General features: G+C 43.2%; 2 protein-coding genes across 2 annotated transcripts in view; one reads left to right on the top strand and one right to left on the bottom strand.

Moving 5' to 3' along the window:
- PTEN (phosphatase and tensin homolog) overlaps window positions 1-757 on the bottom strand; it is an 86,286-nt gene extending 85,529 nt beyond the window's left edge. Inside the window, exon 1 of the mRNA NM_001309477.1 lies at window positions 169-757. Coding sequence (NP_001296406.1) covers window positions 169-757 — 589 coding nt within the window. The remainder of the gene's footprint in view (window positions 1-168) is intronic.
- Window positions 758-2,174: 1,417 nt separating this feature from the next.
- KLLN (killin, p53 regulated DNA replication inhibitor) lies at window positions 2,175-16,601 on the top strand (the record flags this gene model as incomplete). Its single annotated transcript, XM_033404920.2, is given in 4 exon segments — window positions 2,175-2,312; window positions 2,315-2,693; window positions 2,696-3,150; window positions 14,139-16,601. Coding segments are annotated over 3 exon segments (732 nt in total), but the record flags the coding sequence as incomplete, so codon positions are not given.
- Between the last annotated feature and the right edge of the window lie 650 nt (window positions 16,602-17,251).

The following is a 17,251-nucleotide window of genomic DNA, read 5'->3' as shown; positions in this document are numbered from 1 at the left end:
GTTGAATGCATTCAAAAGAGGCACAAAATATACATGATCTAGAAATCCGACCAGGGTTAAATGTCATAGTCACCCAAACTATGGACATTGTTCGCATCCGTCTACTCCCACGTTATAAGAGAGAGTGACAGAAAGGCAAAGAGGAGCGGCAGCCACAGAAATGGATACAGGTCAAGTCTAAGTCGAATCCATCCTCTTGATATCTCCTTTTGTTTCTGCTAACGATCTCTTTGATGATGGCTGTCATGTCTGGGAGCCTGTGGCTGAAGAAAAAGGAGGAGAGAGATGGCAGAAGCTGCTGGTGGCGGGGCTTCTTCTGCAGGATGGAAATGGCTCTGGACTTGGCGGTGGCTGATGCCCCTCGCTCTGCTGCCGCTTGGTTCTGGACAGCAGCCGGGTAATGGCTGCTGCGGCGGCTGCTGGATGGTTGCAGCGACTGGGCCTGCTTCTCCTCAGCAGCCAGAGGTCTGGCAGCGGCGGCAGCGGAATGGGGAGAAGAATAATCCTCGGAACGGCTGCCTCCTCCGGCGGCCTCCGGAGCCCGGGCCAGGAGGGGTGCGGCGGCGGCGGAGGGGAGGTTTAAAACCGGCCCGGGTCCCTGGATGTGCCGCCGCCGCCGCCGCCGTGTTGGAGGCAGTAGAAGGGGAGAGACCAACTCTCCGGCGTTCCCAGCCCTGGAAATGGTGACAGGCGACTCCGACACCCTCCCCGGAGCTGCAGCCGCCGCCGCCGCCGCCGCTTCTCCCCCCCGCTCCAGGAGCGGGAGGTGCAGCCGCCGCGCCTCAGCCGGCTCCCGCCCGAGTCCACAGCTTCCACCTTCCCTTTCAGGAGAAGCCGAGGAAGAGGCTGCACGGTTAGAAAAGAAGACGAAGAGGAGGCGAGAAACGCCGCCGCTGCCGCCGCCGCCGGCCGGCCGGCTCCCCGAGGGCGCTGCCCCCGCGGCTGCTCACAGGCGCTGAGAGGGGCTCTGGGCCGCGGCCGCCGCCGTCTCTCATCTCCTTCGCCTGAGCCCGGCCTCGCCTCACAGCGGCTCAACTCTCAAACTTCCATCATGGCTGCAGCTTCCGAGAGGAGAGAACTGAGCGCAGCCGCGTCCCAGCGCCCGAACGTGTATCCTGCCGCAGTGCACAAAGAGTCCCGCCACATCACCGCCCGCCGGCCTGCCCGCCCCCTGCGCCGCCGCGCCGGGAGCCCAGGCGCCTCGGAGCCCGAGGGGAGGCGGGAGGCGGACGGACCGCGCCGGGGGAGGGAAGGGCAGAGCAGGGGCTGTAGGGAGGGGGCAGAAGCAGCAGCTCCGGGTGCGAGCGCCGAGTCCCCAACGGGCAGGCGCACTGAGCATGCCCAGTATGACTGCCTGGAGCTCGCTCGGGCTTGTTTCGAGGCGCCCGCCTGTAGCTGCACTTGCTGCGGGTGCTTCTGCAGCAGCCCAGGGTGGGGGGAACGAGCTGAGCCACGGCCGAAAAACCCAGCCACAGGCAGAGTAGGCTGTTGCGAGGGGGAGAGGGGGAGCGAAGGTGAAGGCTGTGGCCGGTTCGTTGAGCAGTGTCACTGACTTGAGTCTGAGGTTACCTGTGCACAGGTGGAAAAGACCAGGTGACTGCTATGGTCAGGGTACAGGAAAACGCAGGGACGATCCCTGCAGCGAGGACACCCCTCCCCCTGCCTCCACCTCCAGATTTCCCCGGCACGGCCTGCAGCCTCCTTCTCCTTATGCACGGATGTCGGATCACGATCGTTCGCAGGGATGTGACTGCAGCAGCTCTTGCTGAGAAATCCCACCTCTCCCCCCATCCCCACCCGTGTCCTCAAGGTGTCAGTCTTAGTACAAAGAATAACCCCCTATTGTGTCTCCAGTGTGTATCACCTCATCCGGCTCCCTTTCACCGCCCCACCTCCCGCTTCCCCGGCACTCGGTTCATTTGCCCTAAAAATGAAAGCTCCCAGCGGAGCGCGCTGAGTGTGAGCACATCGCCCCTGAATTTCTAGATCCCAAAGGGCAACTGTCCAGGTGAACTGAAAGCGGATCCCCGAGGATGGGATGCACGCTGCAGCCCCCTGCATTTCCCCCGGAGAGCCGAGCATCTCTCCCCTCGGGGTTCCAGTTGGGTTCACCGCTCCGAACTCAAGCTCTACCCTTAGCGGCTCCTCGCCCCGCCCCTTTTGGGCCGCAGTGAAAACCCGGCTGGGTGGATCGCCCCGGGGCCAGGTTCCGCGCTCCCCTAGCGGGTCAGTGCACGCTAGAGACCGGAGTTGCAGGGCGGGAGTATGAATTACGGGACGGTAGGAAACTGCAGCCCCAGCGAGTGGGCGGAGCCGAGGAGACCTAGGAGGGTTCAAAAGGAGGTGGAGGGATACACGGGCCACAGTCGGAACTACTTGCAGGAGGAGGTCACGTGTGTTCCTAGTTGGGGAACTTTCCAAATTCCCACTCCCATTTGATAGCTCTAGAGGCAAGTGCTTCGCTTCCTTTGCCCAGGGTGCTCCCGCCATGTACGGGTAGCTGGACCCCAGAGCCTACCCGGTTTCGGCGGAAGAATAGGCTCAGACGATCCTCCCGCCGGAGCGCTGTCGGTGCTGGCGCCTGAGGAGCTGGTTACACAAGCACCCACATCCAAGCACGTGCCCCCGCCTCCTCTCACCTTGGCTGCCGCCGCTGATTCTTGCGGATCTCGGAGCAAGAGTTCCCAAGCTGGTCGCACGCTTTCCTGCTACCCACAGAGCAAGCTAGAGGACGGAGACCTGAAACTCCGAGCTCTGGATCCGCTACCACTGCGCCTTCCAAACCGTGGGAGAAGGGGCTGGGCCCCGGGGGTCTGGCGCATTTTCCTTGCTAGTGCCCTGCCCCCTAGGGCGAACCTTTCTGGTGCTGTACTCGCGGGGCAAAGGGTATCTACTGCAGCAGCCCGGTGATTGAATTCAACGATGTTGCGACAAACTTTCAGTCACTACTGAGCTGGTGAGCGCGCCCCACCTACTGTAGACTCAGCCTAGTGACTTATCTGGTCGGAGAACCTAGTCCATGGCCTTCAGCCCAGAACAAACTTGTCAAGTCTGCTTAGAGCTCGGATTGTTTGACCTAAACCGCGAAGGATCTGGTTCGGAAATGCTGAAAATTAGAGCACATTTACCCTGGCATCGATCGGCTGCAAAGTGAGTGGTCCACCGTCTGCTTGTAGAGAGTGGGCATCAGTACCATTGTAGGAATTCTTTCTTTCCCCTGGGAAGTAGAACTCAAGGAGAATTTGAGTCCAAAAGTATTTAAGTTGATACCTAGACTGAGGCGCTGGTCGTTTCTTAGATCTGAGAGAATGGGATCAATTTGCATGTGTGTTGCAGTTATTGTGAATTGATGCCTAGGAAGGTCTAAAAGAGGATTTATTCAGTGTATGAGAAAGAACACATCATAGTTGTAGGCAGCCCCTGAAGACTAGAAACCTCAAGAGAGGTACCGTAGAAGCCACAGACCATTACCTAACTCCAGGACTACTTACTAATTAAACCAGGGATATTTACACTGTTCTTAGAGATCTCTGAGGCTTCATAAAACTCTGAATTTGTATGCAACATCCTTTTAAGATAGCCCTGCAGGAGTTAGCCACCTGCTGAATCTTCAGTCTTGATATTTATTGGAGCCTGGTTTTGTGCATGGTCCTGGTCAGCTTGGGGGAAGGAGGGGCCACAAGTGGAAAAAGAAATGGAGAGCAACCTAGAAAGAGTAGGAGAAAGGCCTCCCTTTGGTTTCCAAAGATGAAAGTCCTGACCACACAGCCTAAATAAGCTAGAGATTTTTTTTTTTAAATAAATGTATTTATTTATTTATTTTTGGCTGTGTTGGGTCATGGGCTTTCTCTAGTTGCTGCGAGCAGGGGCTACTCTTCGTTGCAGTGCACGGGCTTCTTATTGTGGCACGGGCTTCAGTAGTTGTGGCTCGCAGGCTCCAGAGCGCAGGCTCAGGAGTTGTGGCACACGGGCTTAGTTGCTCCGTGGCATGTGAGATCTTCCCAGACCAGGGCTTGAACCCATGTCCCCTGCACTGGCAGGCGGATTCTCAGCCACTGCGCCACCAGGGAAGCCCTAGAGATTTCTTTATTTTATAAATAACCAAGGATAAGTCCCTGATTTCTAGGTGTTCCACTAGATTGCATGGCAAGAACCTGAGAGCTACGCTCAACTGATTATCAACTACTGCTTGGTGAGGAAAGGGAAAATGAAGATAAAGTTAAATGAAGGCAAGTGATTAGGGAGGGGTAAAATGTCCCACGTTTGTTTTTCCAGTTGCTGATCGTGTCCCCAGAGTTCCTGTTATTAGCACTGCCCTACTTTGCCCACCCCTCTCCCCCCATTCCATGTGAAGATTAGTCTCACAGTATCTGAGACGTTCTGAAATCCACTTCCTAGGAGGAAAGTGGATTCATTCCTGCCCTGTTGGTGTTTTGGTGTTAGGCCTGAGGAGAGAGAATCCTTTTCAATTCCTGTGGCACAGAGTTATTCTGGAGCAGAGAGGGTGTGCATCACCAGTACTAACATGCTGGAATATGAGACTGGCCCACAAGCACTTCCATCTGCTGAAAGAAGAAACTGGAAAATGAGTTTTGCTGCTACTCTAAACATCAGGTCCCTCTACTTATCTCCATGGTGAGTGAAAGGACCACCAATGTTGGCAGATATTTGACCAGCCTGACAGCAATACCAGGTGGTTATTAGAAGTTGCTGAGTAAAAAATTTCCTCCCCTTCCCAGTGTTAAGTGGGTTCCTGAAGGAAATCCTTTTTTAATTTTTGTTTTTCTTCACTTTGTCCTCCTACCCAAGAAGTCTCCATATGCAGGTGGTAGAGCTGAAACCTTTAAATAGCTGACACTATCTAATGTACATAAAGTTTTTTAAAATGTTTTTTTCAAGTTCAGTTGCAAATATCTGCTTGGCTGTACAGATATTACAATACATTGGTTTCTAAACACTTCAGTTATTTACCTGTCTGGATTCAGACTGCCCTGGGGAGAAACAGAAGCTGGTAACAAAGGGAGAATTATATAAAGCTTCAGGGAGACTAACCATACAGAATAATTAGTGAACAGGAAAAACCAGCTTTAATTATAGTTTCTAACAGCTGATTCCAAAACTGTATTGCTACTGCATCCAGAGAATATCTAAAGAAAATTCCTTTCTTATTTTCTTTGATAAGTGAAATGACCAGCAACTCAATGGGGATGATATAAATAGTTGATGTGCTCTTTGTAGGTCCTGCTGCTAAAATGTCTTGTGTTGAACACTGATTGCTATAGTGCCTTTCTCATCTCCCACACACTGACCTTTCAAATAGAGATCTAAAGCAATGGGTTCAATTTTTAAGTAATCTTCTCTATTTTTATCTGCTTAACCACTGTTTTCTAAATAATACAGAGTAAAAAGTATATAATAATTATATATTTTAACTTAAACCATCCCATTCTTCCAACGGTCTGAAGACTTTTCCCTTATTTCAGTTATCCTAATTACAAATATTCCTGTTGTTTTAAATAAAGACCTTTTGCTTACAACATTTCTCCAGAAGGTACCAGTATGGATCATACAAGCAACCACATCCTAAAAGAGAATTTTCCATTGTTGCCTACAAGTTCTTCATGCCCTAATCTCCTGGAGCTATTTCAGATGGCACTTGTGTCTCCTTTCACATCTCAGTAGAGAGGTGTGCTGTATGAAATATCACACAAAGAGAAATAAGGGCTGGGCTGGGAGAACCACAGAGCAGACTAGGCACTCACTATGTCCAAGTGGCATTTAGAAATTGTGACTTGGACTAGAGAGTGATAGAAAAGAAAGACCTAACATGACAAGACAGCTTAGATTGTTTTAGTTTCCGATCTAACACTGGCTATTGGATATTCCACTCTGGTCCCCTTAATACTAACTCTAGCCCTAGGAACACATTTCTTGCCTTTTAGCTCTTCCGATAATAGAAAAAGATAATAATTTTTATGTTACCAGCAGATATTGGGGCATTTACCAGGTGCTTCACAGAGTAGCCCTCATTGGTCCAGGTATAGGAGGGACACTGAGAAGGAGTCAAGGGTAACTATTGCCTCACTCCTACAAATCTTTCCCTTCAGAACATCCTTCTGGCTTCTGAGGTATCACTTTTTCTGGTAACAAAAAGCAACAAAAAACCTTTTTGAAAGAGAAAATGCATGGTTAAAACTCTATCTAAGGGACTTCCCTGGTGGTCTAGTGGTTGAGAATCCGCCTGCCAATGCAGGGGACGCGGGTTCGATCCCTGGCTGGAGAACTAAAATCCTACATGCCAGGGAGCAACTAAGCCCACACACCACAACTACTGAGCCTGTGCACTCTGGAGCCCACCCGCCACAACTAGAGAGAAGCCTGTGTGCCACAACAAAGAGCCCACACCACAACGAACGATCCCACATGCCACAATGAAGATCCCACATGCCGCAACTAAGACCTGACACAGCCAAATAAATAAAAATTAAAAAATTTAAAAAAAAACTCTATTTAAGGTAGCTTTTTTGTCTGTGTTGATGGTATAGGGTCTTAACTCCATTTAGTCATTTAATGATTCAATCAACAAATATGTGGGAGTCTTATGTGCCAGTACTAATAATGCTAAGCTCTGTGGACAGAGCAATGACTATAGCATAGAGGGTCCAGCCTTTACGGAATTTAGTCTCCTTGAAAACTTGGCTTCTTTGTCTGACACTGTTGCAACCTCTTCACAGTCTAGGAGTAAAGTTAAAGCTGTAGAAAATACCCTAGTATTTGATAACTGTTTCAATTATCTATTGCTGCATAACAAACCACTGTAAACTTGGTGGCTTAAAAGAACAACCACCATTTATTTTCTCACAATTTTGCAATTTGGGAAGGTTACAGCTGGACAGTTCTTCAGCTCCCCCATGATGTCAGCTGGGTCAGACATGTGGTTACGTTCAGCTATGACTTTGGCTAGGGCTGGAATGTCTGTGACATTCCCCACATGTCTGGCACCTCAGCTGGAGCACCTGAAATGCCTGGGGGCCTCCCTCTCTTCGTGTGACCGTTCATCATTCAGTGGTCCAGCCCAAGCATCTTTGCACAGTGACTGAATCCCAAGAGGAAGAAAGCAGAGGCTTCAAGCCCTCTCCAAGGCATGGTTCAGAAGTCCCAGGATATCACTTTCATTCTATTCTCTTGGCCAAAGCAAGTCACAAGGCCAGCCCAGATCCAAGGGGAGAGGAGTCTCACTTCTTAATGGAAGGAGTGGCTGGGATAAGAGGAATTATTGGCAGTCAGATTTGGAAGCACTCTACCATAATCCACCCTCTGGCCACAACTGTTCACACATACACACCCACACACAGACATGCAAAAGACACTTACTTCCTCCCCCGCAAATTACCATTCTGTATAGCATTGGCTGTAAGGTCTAGGATCTAGTCATACACACTAGGCCCAGATGTGAATGAGGCATTTCAGATGCTGTTCCTCTTCATCTGGAGATCCATGAACTAAAAAGACAAGTTACAATACACAACATACAATGCTGAAACAGGGATAGAATAAATGGAATAGATACTTCTTTTCAAAGGTTGGCAGGGGGAAATGGAAGGCACATAGCAGTCATTAGTCTGTAGCAATTCTGAAAGCCAGCCAAGCGCTGTCATCCTGACTCTAAGGATTTGGTTCTCCATTAGGGCCTGGTTTTTCTCCCTGGGAGTAGTTTCCTAATCCACTGTTCTTGGCTCCCTGCTCTGGGGTCTAGCTGACCTCTGAGTCAATCTTTCTTTTTCATAAGAAACTGCCTGCCCTTTACAGTTGAATAGCTCTCTCAGCCTGCTTCTTGCCCATAGAAAGTTGGGGGCCCAGAGGCTTTTTTTTCATTTTGAACTGTCTCCTCCTTCTTTGGTCCAAGCTCCTGGTGCTTTTATCAATAAAATTCTTTTTAAAAGTGTGTGGGTTTTCTATGACTCTAATTGGAGTTCACTCCTTGACCACAAAGCAACATCCAGAATTCTTTCAAAAACAAACCTCTGTCTACATTGGGCCTTTATCTAGGTGACTGCTGTTGGACCACCCTTAAGATTCTTAGAAGCCCTTTTAGTCTAGATGAGAGGGTCTATGAAGCAATGTCTTAAGTTTTTTAGAGGTCTCAGCAGAGTTTTGATTAAATCTTTTCCTTGAGGTCACATTTTATAGGCAGTCCCTGAGGCCATTTCTTAATTTGAGACCTTTTGCTGACTATAAAGACTCTCCTAGGTCCTGTATATTTCTACATTCTGCTTAAAAACTGAATAGTTCTTTTTTTTTTTTTTTAACACATTTCTCTCTTGTGATACATGACACATCACTAAAAGAAGCCAACTGACACTTTGAACATTCACATTGAAAATCTTTGCCAGGTCTACAAGTTCATTAGGTACATTTTCTATGTTTTACTGCACACAAGTACAAATGTTTCCAAACATTTTGCCACTACATACCACCACTTAGCCAGCCTCCAGAAGCAATTTCCTCACTACTCTTATAGCTTCCATTGAGATCCCTCAACAAAATATTAGCAAACCAAATTCAACAATACATTAAAAGGATCATACACCATGATCAAGTGGGATTTTTTCCAGGGATGCAAGGATGGTTCAACATCTACAAATAAATCAACATGATATATACCACATTAACAAAATGAAGGATAAAAATCATATGATCATCTCAATAAATACAATAAAAGCATTTGACAAAATTCAACATCCATTTATGATTAAAAAAATCTCAACAAAGTGGGTATAATGATAACATACATCAATATAATAAAGACCATATATGACAATCCCACAGCTAACATACTCAACAGCAAAACGCTGAAAGTTTTTCTTCTAAGATCAGGAACAAGACAAGGATGCTCACTTTCACCACTTTTATTCAACATAGTATTGGAAGTTCTAGCCAAAGCATTTATGCAAGCAAAGGAAATAAAAGGCATCCAAATCAAAAAGGAACAAGTAAAACTGTCATTTGCAAATGACATGAGATTATATATAGAAAACCCTAAAGACTCCACCAAAAACCTGGTAGAACTAATAAACACATTCACTAAAGTTGCAAGATATAAAATCAATATACAGGGACCTCCCTGGTGGCGCAGTGGTTAAGAATCTGCCTGCCAATGCAGGGTACACAGGTTCGTCCAGGAAGATCCCACATGCCATGAGCAACTAAGCCCGTGTGCCACAGCTACTGAACCTGTGTACCACACTACTGAAGCCCACACACCTAAAACCCGTGCTCTGCAACAAGAGGAGCCACCGCAGTGAGAAGCCCACACACTGCAACAAAGAGTAGCCCCTGCTTGCCACAACTACAGAAAGCCCACACACAGCAACGAAGACCCAATGCAGCCAAAATAAATAAATAAATGTATTAAAATTTTTTTAAAAAATCAATATACAAAAATCAGTTGCATTTCTTACACTAACAATGAACTATCAGAAAGAGAGATTAAGAAAACAATTCCACTTACAATTGCATCAAAAATAATAAAATACTTAGGAACAAATGTAACCAAGGAGGTGAAAAACCTGTACGCTGAAAACTATAAAACACTGATGAAAGAAATCAAAGAAGACACAAACAAATGGAAAGATAATCTGTGCTCTTGAATTAGAAGAATTAATATTGTTAAAATGACCATACTATCCAAAGCAATCTACATATTCAATGCAATTTCTATCAAAATTCCAAAGGCATTTTTCGCAGAAATAGAACATACAAACCTAAAATTTGTATGGAACCACAAAAGACCCCAAATAGCCAAAGCAATCTTGAGAAAGAAGAACAAAGCTACAGGCATCACACTCCCTGATTTCAAGCTATCTTACAAAGCTATAGTAATCAAAACAGTATGGTACTAGCATAAAAACAGACACATAGACCAATGTGACAGAATAGACAGCCCAGAAATACATCCATGCATATGTGGTCAAGTAATTTACTACAAAAGAGGCAAAAACATACAATGGGGAAAGGACAATCTCTTCAACAAATGTTGTTGGGATAACTGGACAGCCACATGCAAAAAAATGAAACTAGACTACTATCTAACACCATACACAAAAATTAACTTGAAATGGATTAAAGACTTGTATGTAGTAAGACCTGAAACAATAAAAGTCCTAGAAGAAAACATCCGTGGCAATCTCCTTGACATTGATCTTGGCAATGATTTTTTTACATCTGACTCCAAAAGCAAAGGCAACAAAAGCAAAAATGAACAGCAGGACTATATCAAACTAAAAAGCTTTTGCTCTTCAAAGGAAATCAACAAAATGAAATGGCAACTTACTAAATGGGAGAAAATATTTGCAAATCATATATCTGATACAAGGTTAATATCCAAAATATATAAAGAATTCATACAACTCAATAGCAAAACAAACAAAAAAAATCCAATTAAAAAATGGGCAGAAGATCTGAATAAATGTTTTTCCAAAGAAGACATACAGATGGCCAATAGGCACATGAAAAGACGCTAAGCATCATTAATCATCAGGGAAATGCAAATCAAAGCCACAATTGGATATCACCTCAAATCTGTTGGCTATTTGAATGGCTATTATAAAAAAGAAGAAATAACAAGTGTTTGTGAGGGTGTGGAGAAAAGGGAACACTTGAGCACTGTTGGTGGGAATGTTAATTGGTAAAGCCACTTTGTAAAACAATGTGGAGGTCCGCCCCAAAATTAAAAATAGAACAACATGATTCAGCAATTCCACTTCTGAGTATTTATCTGAAGAAAGCAAAAATAGTCATTTGAAAGGATATGTGCACTCCTATGTTCGTTGCAGCATTACTTCCAATAGCCAACATATGAAACAACCTAAATGTTCATTGATGGATGAATGGATAAAGATGTAATACATGTACACACACACACACACACACACACACACACACACACACACACAATGGAATACTATTCAGCCATAAAAAATGAAATTTTGCCATTGGCAGCAACAGGAATGGACCCTGAGGGCATTATGCTAAGTGAAATATTAATAAGTCAGACAGAGAAAGACAAATACTGTATGATCTCACTTATATGTGAATCTAAAAAACAAAACAAACAATAATAATTATTTAAAAAAACAAGCTCATAGATACAGAGAACAGATCAACAGATTGGTGGTTGCTGGAGGGAAGGGGAGAGTTTGGGGTGGGTAAAATGGATGAAGAGGTTAAAAGTTTCAGCTATAAAATAAATAAATCCTGGGGATGTAATGTACAGCATGGTGACTGTAGTTAATAATACTTATTGCATATTTGAAAGTTGCTAAAAGAATACATCTTAAAAGTCATCATCAGGAGAAAAAAAGAAAAAAAATTTTGTAACTATTTATGGTGACAGCTGTTAACTAGACTTATTGTGGTGATTATTTCTCAGTGTATATCGAATCATTATGTTGTACACCTGAAAGTAATATAATGTTATATGTCAATTACCCCTCAATTTTTAAAAAAGAAAGAAAAAATAGTTCCTGCCCAGACTAAGGAGACATATCAACTAAATGCCAATGTGGGATCCTGGACTGGATCCTGGAACAGAAAAAGAACATCACTGGAAAAACTGGTAAAGTTCATATAAGGTCTGTACCTTATGTTAATTTCCTGATTTTGATAATTATTCTATGGCTATGTAATCTATTTATATTAGGGCAGCTGAGCGAAGAATATATATGAACTCTGTCTGTACCATTATGCAACTTTTCTGTAAGTTTAAATTGCTTCAAAATAAATTTTTAAAAAATAAATTAAAAAAATAAATTTTAGGAGTTAGAGTTCCCTCATCACCTTTCCAACCTCCACCCAATGCTGCGTCCCAAAATCAATGCCACATGTTTTAGATTTTTGTTATGCCAGGGTCCAACTTTCAAACATCAATTTCTATTATCTGTTGTGCATAACACACTACCCCTAATTTCATTTTTAAATAAATGAGCATTTTAAATAAATGTAGCAGCTCAAAATAGTAACAACCATTTTTTTGCTCACCATTCTGCAATATGGACAGGATGATGGTGACAGCTTGTCTCTCTTTCGTGTAATGTTGTTTGGCGTGGCTTGATTTGGGCTGGAGGATCCAAGATGGATTCAATTACATGTCTAATGCCTTAGCTGGAGTGGCTGGGATAGCTAGGAGCTGGCTGGACCTAACTCCCTCCTTACTCTCTTGTCCTCTAAAAAAGAGGCACACTGCCTCCACGAGGCCATTCTCTTCAACAAGGTAGTCAGACTTCTTCACGTGGTCATTATTTTCCAAGAGAGCAGAAACTAAAGTTGCCAGGTCTAGGCCCAGAACTGTAGTAGCATCATTTTTGCCTCATTCCATTGACCAAAGCAAGTACCAGACCCATCAAGATTCAAGACTGGGGAAAAAGACTTTGCCTCTTGGTGGTAAGCTCGTAGAGAGATGGAGGAATTGTTGATGGTCATCTACCACTGTGACCCTAGCTCTCTTCCTTATTTTAAAATAAAAAAAAATTATTTATTTATTTAATTTTGGCTGCTTTGGGTCTTTGTTGCTGGCCGTGGGCTTTCTCTAGTTGCAGCAAGTGGGGGCTACTCTTTGTTGTGGTGCGTGGGCTTCTCATTGCAGTGGCTTCTCTTGTTGCAGAGCACGGGCTCTAGGCACATAGGCTTCAGTAGTTGTGGCACGCAGGCTCAGTAGTTGTGGCTCGTGGGCTCTAGAGCACAGGCTCAGTAGTTGTGGCGCATGGGCTTAGTTGCTCTGCGGCATGTGGGACCTTCTCGGACCAGGGCTCGAACCCATGTCCCCTGCATTGGCAGGAGGATTCTTAACTGCTGAGCCAACTCTTCAAATCAGACAGTTTTCCATGGTCAATTCTGCCTAGACTCTATCATTTAAGAAACACCACTATCAGCTGACAATTTGATTAGCAACTGAATGTTTTCAGTTTGTTACCTATTTTGTTCCTTAATCATGTAATCTTTTCATTTCCTCACTCATCTATTTCACATGCATAATTCTACTCTAGGATTAATATATTTCACAAAAGTGTTCATTAAAATTCATAAAATAAAAGTGATAATACATGTATACATATATATGTTTACATAATTACATGGAAAATGTATGGAAGAATAAACCAGAGAGAAGATAACACTGGTTATCTCTGAGGTTAGGATGGGGAGGGAGGGCCTCAGAGGGAGAGGAATTTCTCTTTTCATTTATTGCTTTTTATATGATTTGAAGGTTCTTTACAATGATCATTTATTATTATGAAAAAAGTTATTTCATCAAATAGAATTAGGACTAAAAATAAACAAATACCTATTATCAAAAGAATATCAAATCAACCAAGGAAAGAGCTCAACTGTAATTTCATTTTTAAATAAATGAGCTCACTAAGGAATTTCCAGCATTTAAGCCTAAAGGTCTGTTTGATGTCTGCTGCACAACAGAAATACATGAGAATAACTGCTATAAGTGCTGTCTAGTAGAGATACTGTATAGTAGACAGGTTATATCTTACCCTGAGTACCCTCTCTCCCTAGATCAACCATCTCTACTAGATCTACTCTTCACTCTTTGTACTATCTAATGACTTTTGCTGCTCAAAGAAAATACACTCCAGAAATAATCATCTGGTACCACAGCAATACCACCATTCAAAGCAGTGGCAGATTACTTTATGATCCAAGAAATCTCAAAGGTCCCTTAGTTCACCAATCCCATTTTACAAAGGAAGAAACTGAAGCCCAAGGAGTTTATATGCCCAGATTACATAGCTACTCAATGAGGGATCCTGGATTGGAGTTTGGGAAATTTCTTGAATAAATTCCCATCAGTGAATAAAGAGGGGAAGAAAACCTCGCTTTTAGAGACTTAAGTTAATTAGAAATTTCACTGGAGAAGGCTGTTAATGGTATTTTCAAGCTTGTACAGGGGAGAATGAAGGCAACAAGAAGACTACCTAACCAGAAACAGTAAATAGGGTTTGGAATAGGGAAAGATGGTGACTGATGCTTACTCTCTGTCCTAAAGTGTCCTGAAATTGAACCATGAGAATTAGGGCCTTAACGATCAAACATGAATTGCTGCATGTTACAATTCTGCTTCTCCTCCTCAGTTCCTAAGATCACTGGGAGAATATCTTCCAAACAACGATGGAAAGGAGGCAACTGTTATACGTGGATTGAGAAAAAGAAAAGGGACTATGCTCTTTTGAAAGGAAGGAAATGCCAAAAGCTTCCGGGAATAGAGGGAAACACTGCCACCTGCTGAAGAGTTGGAGTCAATGAAAATGGTGCCAGGCATGGTTAGAGGGAGCATCTCCTGCAGGGCTCAAAATACCGTATGCTAACACATATATATGAATCTAAAAAAAAAAAAAAAAAGGTTCTGAAGAACCTAGGGGCAGGACAGGAATAAAGATGCAGACGTAGAGAATGGACTTGAGGACACAGGGAGGGGGAAGGGTAAGCTGGGACGAAGTGAGAGAGTGGCATGGACTTATATATACTACCAAATGTCAAACAGATACCTAGTAGGAAGCAGCCGCATAGCACAGGGAGATCAGCTCAGTGCTTTGTGTCCACCTAAGAGGGGTGGGATAGTGAGGGTGGGAGGGAGATGCAAGAGGGAGGAGATATGGGGATATATGTACATGTATGGCTGATTCACTTTGTTATACAGCAGAAACTAACACACCATTGTAAAGTAATTATACTCCAATAAAGATGTTAAAAAAATTTTAAATTTTTATAAAATCAGTTAACGAATCTATTTGCAGTCTGAGCAGGTCAGTGCAGAGAGAAAGTTTAGTTCTGGATTTTATCAGGCCAATCTGTAGTAGAGAAAGGTCAGCTTATCTCTACTGTGAGGATGGTAGAGGCCTGCATCCCTGCTTCCCTTTCTTCCATGAATATTTATGCCTATTAGCTCTGAATTTTTTCCCAAAACCTAAATCTCAAAATAATTAAATATACTTGGTTGAGACAAGATAAAAGTGATCTGAGAGGAAAAAGCAATACAAAGAAGTTTATTCATATAACATATGCACAGGGTTAAAAATTCCCAGTGGCTCACTACTACCATTCCCCAGACTGTCTGGGTTTTTTTCCTTTTTACTCTTCCTCTAATATTCACATACAAATATACACACAAAGGGCAATTGCAAGAGAGGGCTGGGAGAAAGTTGCTGATCCTTTATATAAAGACTTAGCCTTTCCCCTCTGCTATGGTCTGAGTGTGTCCTCTCCAAATTTTTACATTGAAACCCAACCCCAAGGTGAAGGTATTAAGAGGTAGGGCCTTTGTGAGGTGATTAGACCATAAAAGCAGAGCCCTCACGAATGGGATTAGTGCCCTTATAAAAACGGTCTGACAGAGCTCCCTTCTCCTTCTGCCATGCCAGGTGAGGTTACATCTAGAAGACAACATTTATGAATCGGGAAGCAGGCCCTTGCTAGACACAGACCTGGTCATGTAGGCGCACTGATCCTGGACATTCAGCCTCCAAAACTGAGAAATACATTTCTGTTCTTTATAAGCCACCCAGCCTATGGCATTTTGCTGTAGCAGCCTGAACAGACTGAGACACCCTCTTTCCAGCATCCTTCGCTCTCTTTTCTCCTGCCCTCTTTCTTACCATTCTCTTTCTTCCTATCCCATTTTCCTCCTCCTAACCTCTATATTCCTAGATTCTCTTTATTAACGTACAAGAAACTGATATGGCTAGGAGACCAGGTGGGAAGGTGACATTTACAGGACTGCCAAGTTACACAGCTCCAAGGGCCCCAATCCACATTGTATGTGATGCTGTTACTTCTTGCTTTTTCAACCACATGAATGTAGTATCTTTAGTTTATATTTAATTGTTTAAAACCTAACCTTAGCGGCCCAATGGTAGGCCACTGGTTAATTCCGTGGTTCCATTTAATGATAAAATAAAGCAGTTCTGGACCTTACCCAGTTATCAGTTTCTTATTAACAATTTCTTAGGATTAATAAAACAAGTTCTAAAGGTACTCTCATTGTGATTTAGATTTTTCTATCTTGCAGAACTTCAGAAAGAAACCATAGAAAAATCTAATGTTGTCAGACCTAACTTAGATGGAAATTTTTACCTATTCTAAATACAATAGATGAACAATTCTCTTTTGTGAATTTTTCCTAATTAATTGTACTTGAATGTACTGCATTTCTTAAAGGATGTACAGGTTTTATATTTCAGGAAACTCGAGGAAAAGGAGGTCTGTAAGCAAAGGTCATGGTACTTTAAAATTAATTTGGGAATATTTCAGGTCCTTAACATAAATTTCAGGAAGCTGGGAAACTGAAAGCTAATGGATAGAAACAGTCTATTTTCTGAGAAAAACAAAACAAAACTCTCATTTACCTAGCTGTGAGCCCTAAGTTTTATCTGAAATTTTCCTGGACATAATACCTTTGTCTTGGATGCCTCCTAAGGTGCAGCCACAGACCATTGGCTGCTAAAGTTCATGAGACCACCTTTCTCCTAAATTACCTGTTGAAGCAAGTACAAAGGAATGTTAATTGAGATGTGTCTTATTAATGTGTTCTTGTGGACTTACTAACTATAAAATATTATATTTTATTATTTTATAATGATTTTTAAAATAACTTGTAGCTGTAAAATAGGACTGTCTGCATTTCATATTCTGTTTATTTTATACTGTTGAGGCACTTGTCCTATTAACTGGTCAACTTTTTCTTATGAATTGAATTTGGCACATTAAGTGTTCTCAGTCTTTAAGTAGAATTAAACTGGTCCCTGACTGAGAATGGCCATTATTCTATTTTTGAAATGTACTGTCCTTTTCAACTACATCCAGAAACTTGTAAACCAGAAAAATTTTGCCCTAAGAGTAAGCTACTTTTGGTAGTATACTTACCTTGGTACTTTACTTGGCCTGAGTTTGCTGTTGGAAGCTAGGTCAAGCGATCCCAACTTCTTGTTCTCCCAAATTGCACAGAATGTTGATAATAACCTTTTCTACTAGACATCTGTTTATTTTGCAGTTAACAGAGGGTAAAGGAGGCCTTAAAGACATTTCTGCTTCAGGGCACAGAATGCAAACCAACTATAGTGCTGTCCTTCTACCATCTTTGTTCACGTAGACTAAGGATGCCCTTTAAAGAAAGAAAATCATGGATAAAAATACTTCCAGAGGGGATCTTCCCTGGCGATCCAGTGGTTAAGACTTCACCTTCCAACGC

The sequence above is a fragment of the Orcinus orca genome, chromosome 14, assembly GCF_937001465.1.
Source record: "Orcinus orca chromosome 14, mOrcOrc1.1, whole genome shotgun sequence".
In the NCBI taxonomy this organism is placed as follows: domain Eukaryota; kingdom Metazoa; phylum Chordata; class Mammalia; order Artiodactyla; family Delphinidae; genus Orcinus; species Orcinus orca.
Note: the sequence above shows the minus strand (reverse complement) of the source record. Positions and strands in the feature narration are given on the sequence as shown.